We start from the raw sequence: 1,505 nt of genomic DNA on the forward strand, positions 1-1,505 counted from the left end.
GTGTGTGTGTGTGTGTGTGTGTGTGTGTGTGTGTGTGTGTGTGTGTGTGTGTGTGTGTGTGCGGGTGGGCGGGTGCATGTGTGACGCACAATCCACTCCGCGCCCCAATACTCAGACGCACGGCCGCGTGCGGTGGCGATGAAACGGATAACCTCCTGGCCATGATCCCGGGCCTGAGCATAGCCATAGGCGAAGCTCTGTGCGCCAGGAGGAAAAAGGGAAGATGAGATTGGTCAAGATCAGCATCAAGGCGGGGTGTGGGTTCGGGCGGCGAAAGGACGCGCCCACACGCACCAGGTCCTTGGTAGAATTAGCGAAGATATGAGGCACGCCCCAGGAATCCCAGATGATCTCCGCATCGATTTGGTCCAGAGGGCGTGTGCGGTTGGTCAGGCCGGCAGCCGGCCGGCAAAACACCCCGAGCAGAGCCAGCAGCAAGACCAGCAGCAGCGACAGGCCTGACGCCCGAGGGGCCGCACGGGGGGGGAGGGCCGGCGCCATGGTCTCGTCCGCTTGGCTCGAGTGCCGGGGAGGAGGAATCGCCAAAAGGATGGGAGAAAGGGCCTGTCCAAGCACGAGAGGGATTGGGACAAGAGGAGAAGGGAAGAAAGACAAAAGAGGAGGAGGAGGAGGAGGAGGAAGAAAACCTCGACAGGAGCCAGGAATCATCCAAGGGAAAGGGGCGCATGTTCACCCCGCAGATGCAGGCCCATCCGGGCCGGCGCCCCACCCCGGTTTCAGGCAGCCCGTTGTGTTCCGATCGAATCCCCCCCCCCGGTCTGGCCACTCGGCCGCCCTGGGGGGGGGGGGGGGGGACGGGAATCTTGCCGGTGGGGACATACACGAGCGAGATGGTACACGCACCTGGCCCTGCTCTGGCGGGCGAGCACGTGCGCCTGCGTGCGTTTATCTCCGGATCCGGAGGAGTGAGATCGCCCCCGGCCGTGGCCAATACCCCCACCGTCTGCCGCCCGAAAAATAATACCCTTGTCTGGGCCGGTCCGTGGGCAGCGGCCCGAGCCGCGCCCCCTTGGTTCCGAGACCCGATCACGCAATGCCTCTCTCTGCCCAGATAGGCGCCAGCCGCGATCCTTCGGCCGCCGTGGGGCCAATGTCGCATGTGGCCCGAGGGCAGATACACACAGGAGGGCGCATGTTCATTTGCTTGGCCCTGCTCCCCCGGGGACGTCTCGTCTATTCTTGCGACACATGCCGGAGGGCCTCTCCCGAGCCCGGATCTCAAAGCTCCTGGCGCGAGGCGGGGTGGGCCGACTCGGGCGACTCATCTGGCGCGTCCTCCGATTCGGCACCCGACGGAGAGGGAGAGGGCGCTTGCGGCGAGGGCAGCATTCCTCGGTCACGATGCCCGCCCAGATCCCCGGGAAACAGGGTATCAATGATATTCTGGAGGGCGTCCAGCTCCTCGTCGGTGAGGTCTTCAGCCAGCAGAGTGCGGATGGCATGGCGATCGAGGGCCGCCCCTCCCAGGGGATTGGGCCTGTGTG

The 1,505-nt window shown here is 64.9% G+C and overlaps 2 protein-coding genes across 2 annotated transcripts in view; both read right to left on the minus strand.

The window, feature by feature from the left end:
- H696_00733 (hypothetical protein) overlaps positions 1 to 616 on the minus strand; it is a 4,439-nt gene extending 3,823 nt beyond the window's left edge. The window contains exons 1-2 of the mRNA XM_009494616.1: positions 295 to 616; positions 90 to 197 (exon numbers count right to left, since the gene is read on the minus strand). Coding sequence (XP_009492891.1) covers positions 90 to 197; positions 295 to 501 — 315 coding nt within the window. The 5' untranslated portion in view covers positions 502 to 616. The remainder of the gene's footprint in view (positions 1 to 89; positions 198 to 294) is intronic.
- A 490-nt stretch (positions 617 to 1,106) lies between these two features.
- The window catches only part of H696_00734 (hypothetical protein), a 2,710-nt gene continuing 2,311 nt past the window's right edge, over positions 1,107 to 1,505 (minus strand). Inside the window, exon 4 of the mRNA XM_009494617.1 lies at positions 1,107 to 1,498. Within this exon, the coding sequence (XP_009492892.1) occupies positions 1,240 to 1,498 (259 nt within the window). The 3' untranslated portion in view covers positions 1,107 to 1,239. The remainder of the gene's footprint in view (positions 1,499 to 1,505) is intronic.

This window comes from Fonticula alba (assembly GCF_000388065.1).
Source record: "Fonticula alba strain ATCC 38817 unplaced genomic scaffold supercont2.1, whole genome shotgun sequence".
Taxonomy (NCBI): Eukaryota; order Rotosphaerida; family Fonticulaceae; genus Fonticula; species Fonticula alba.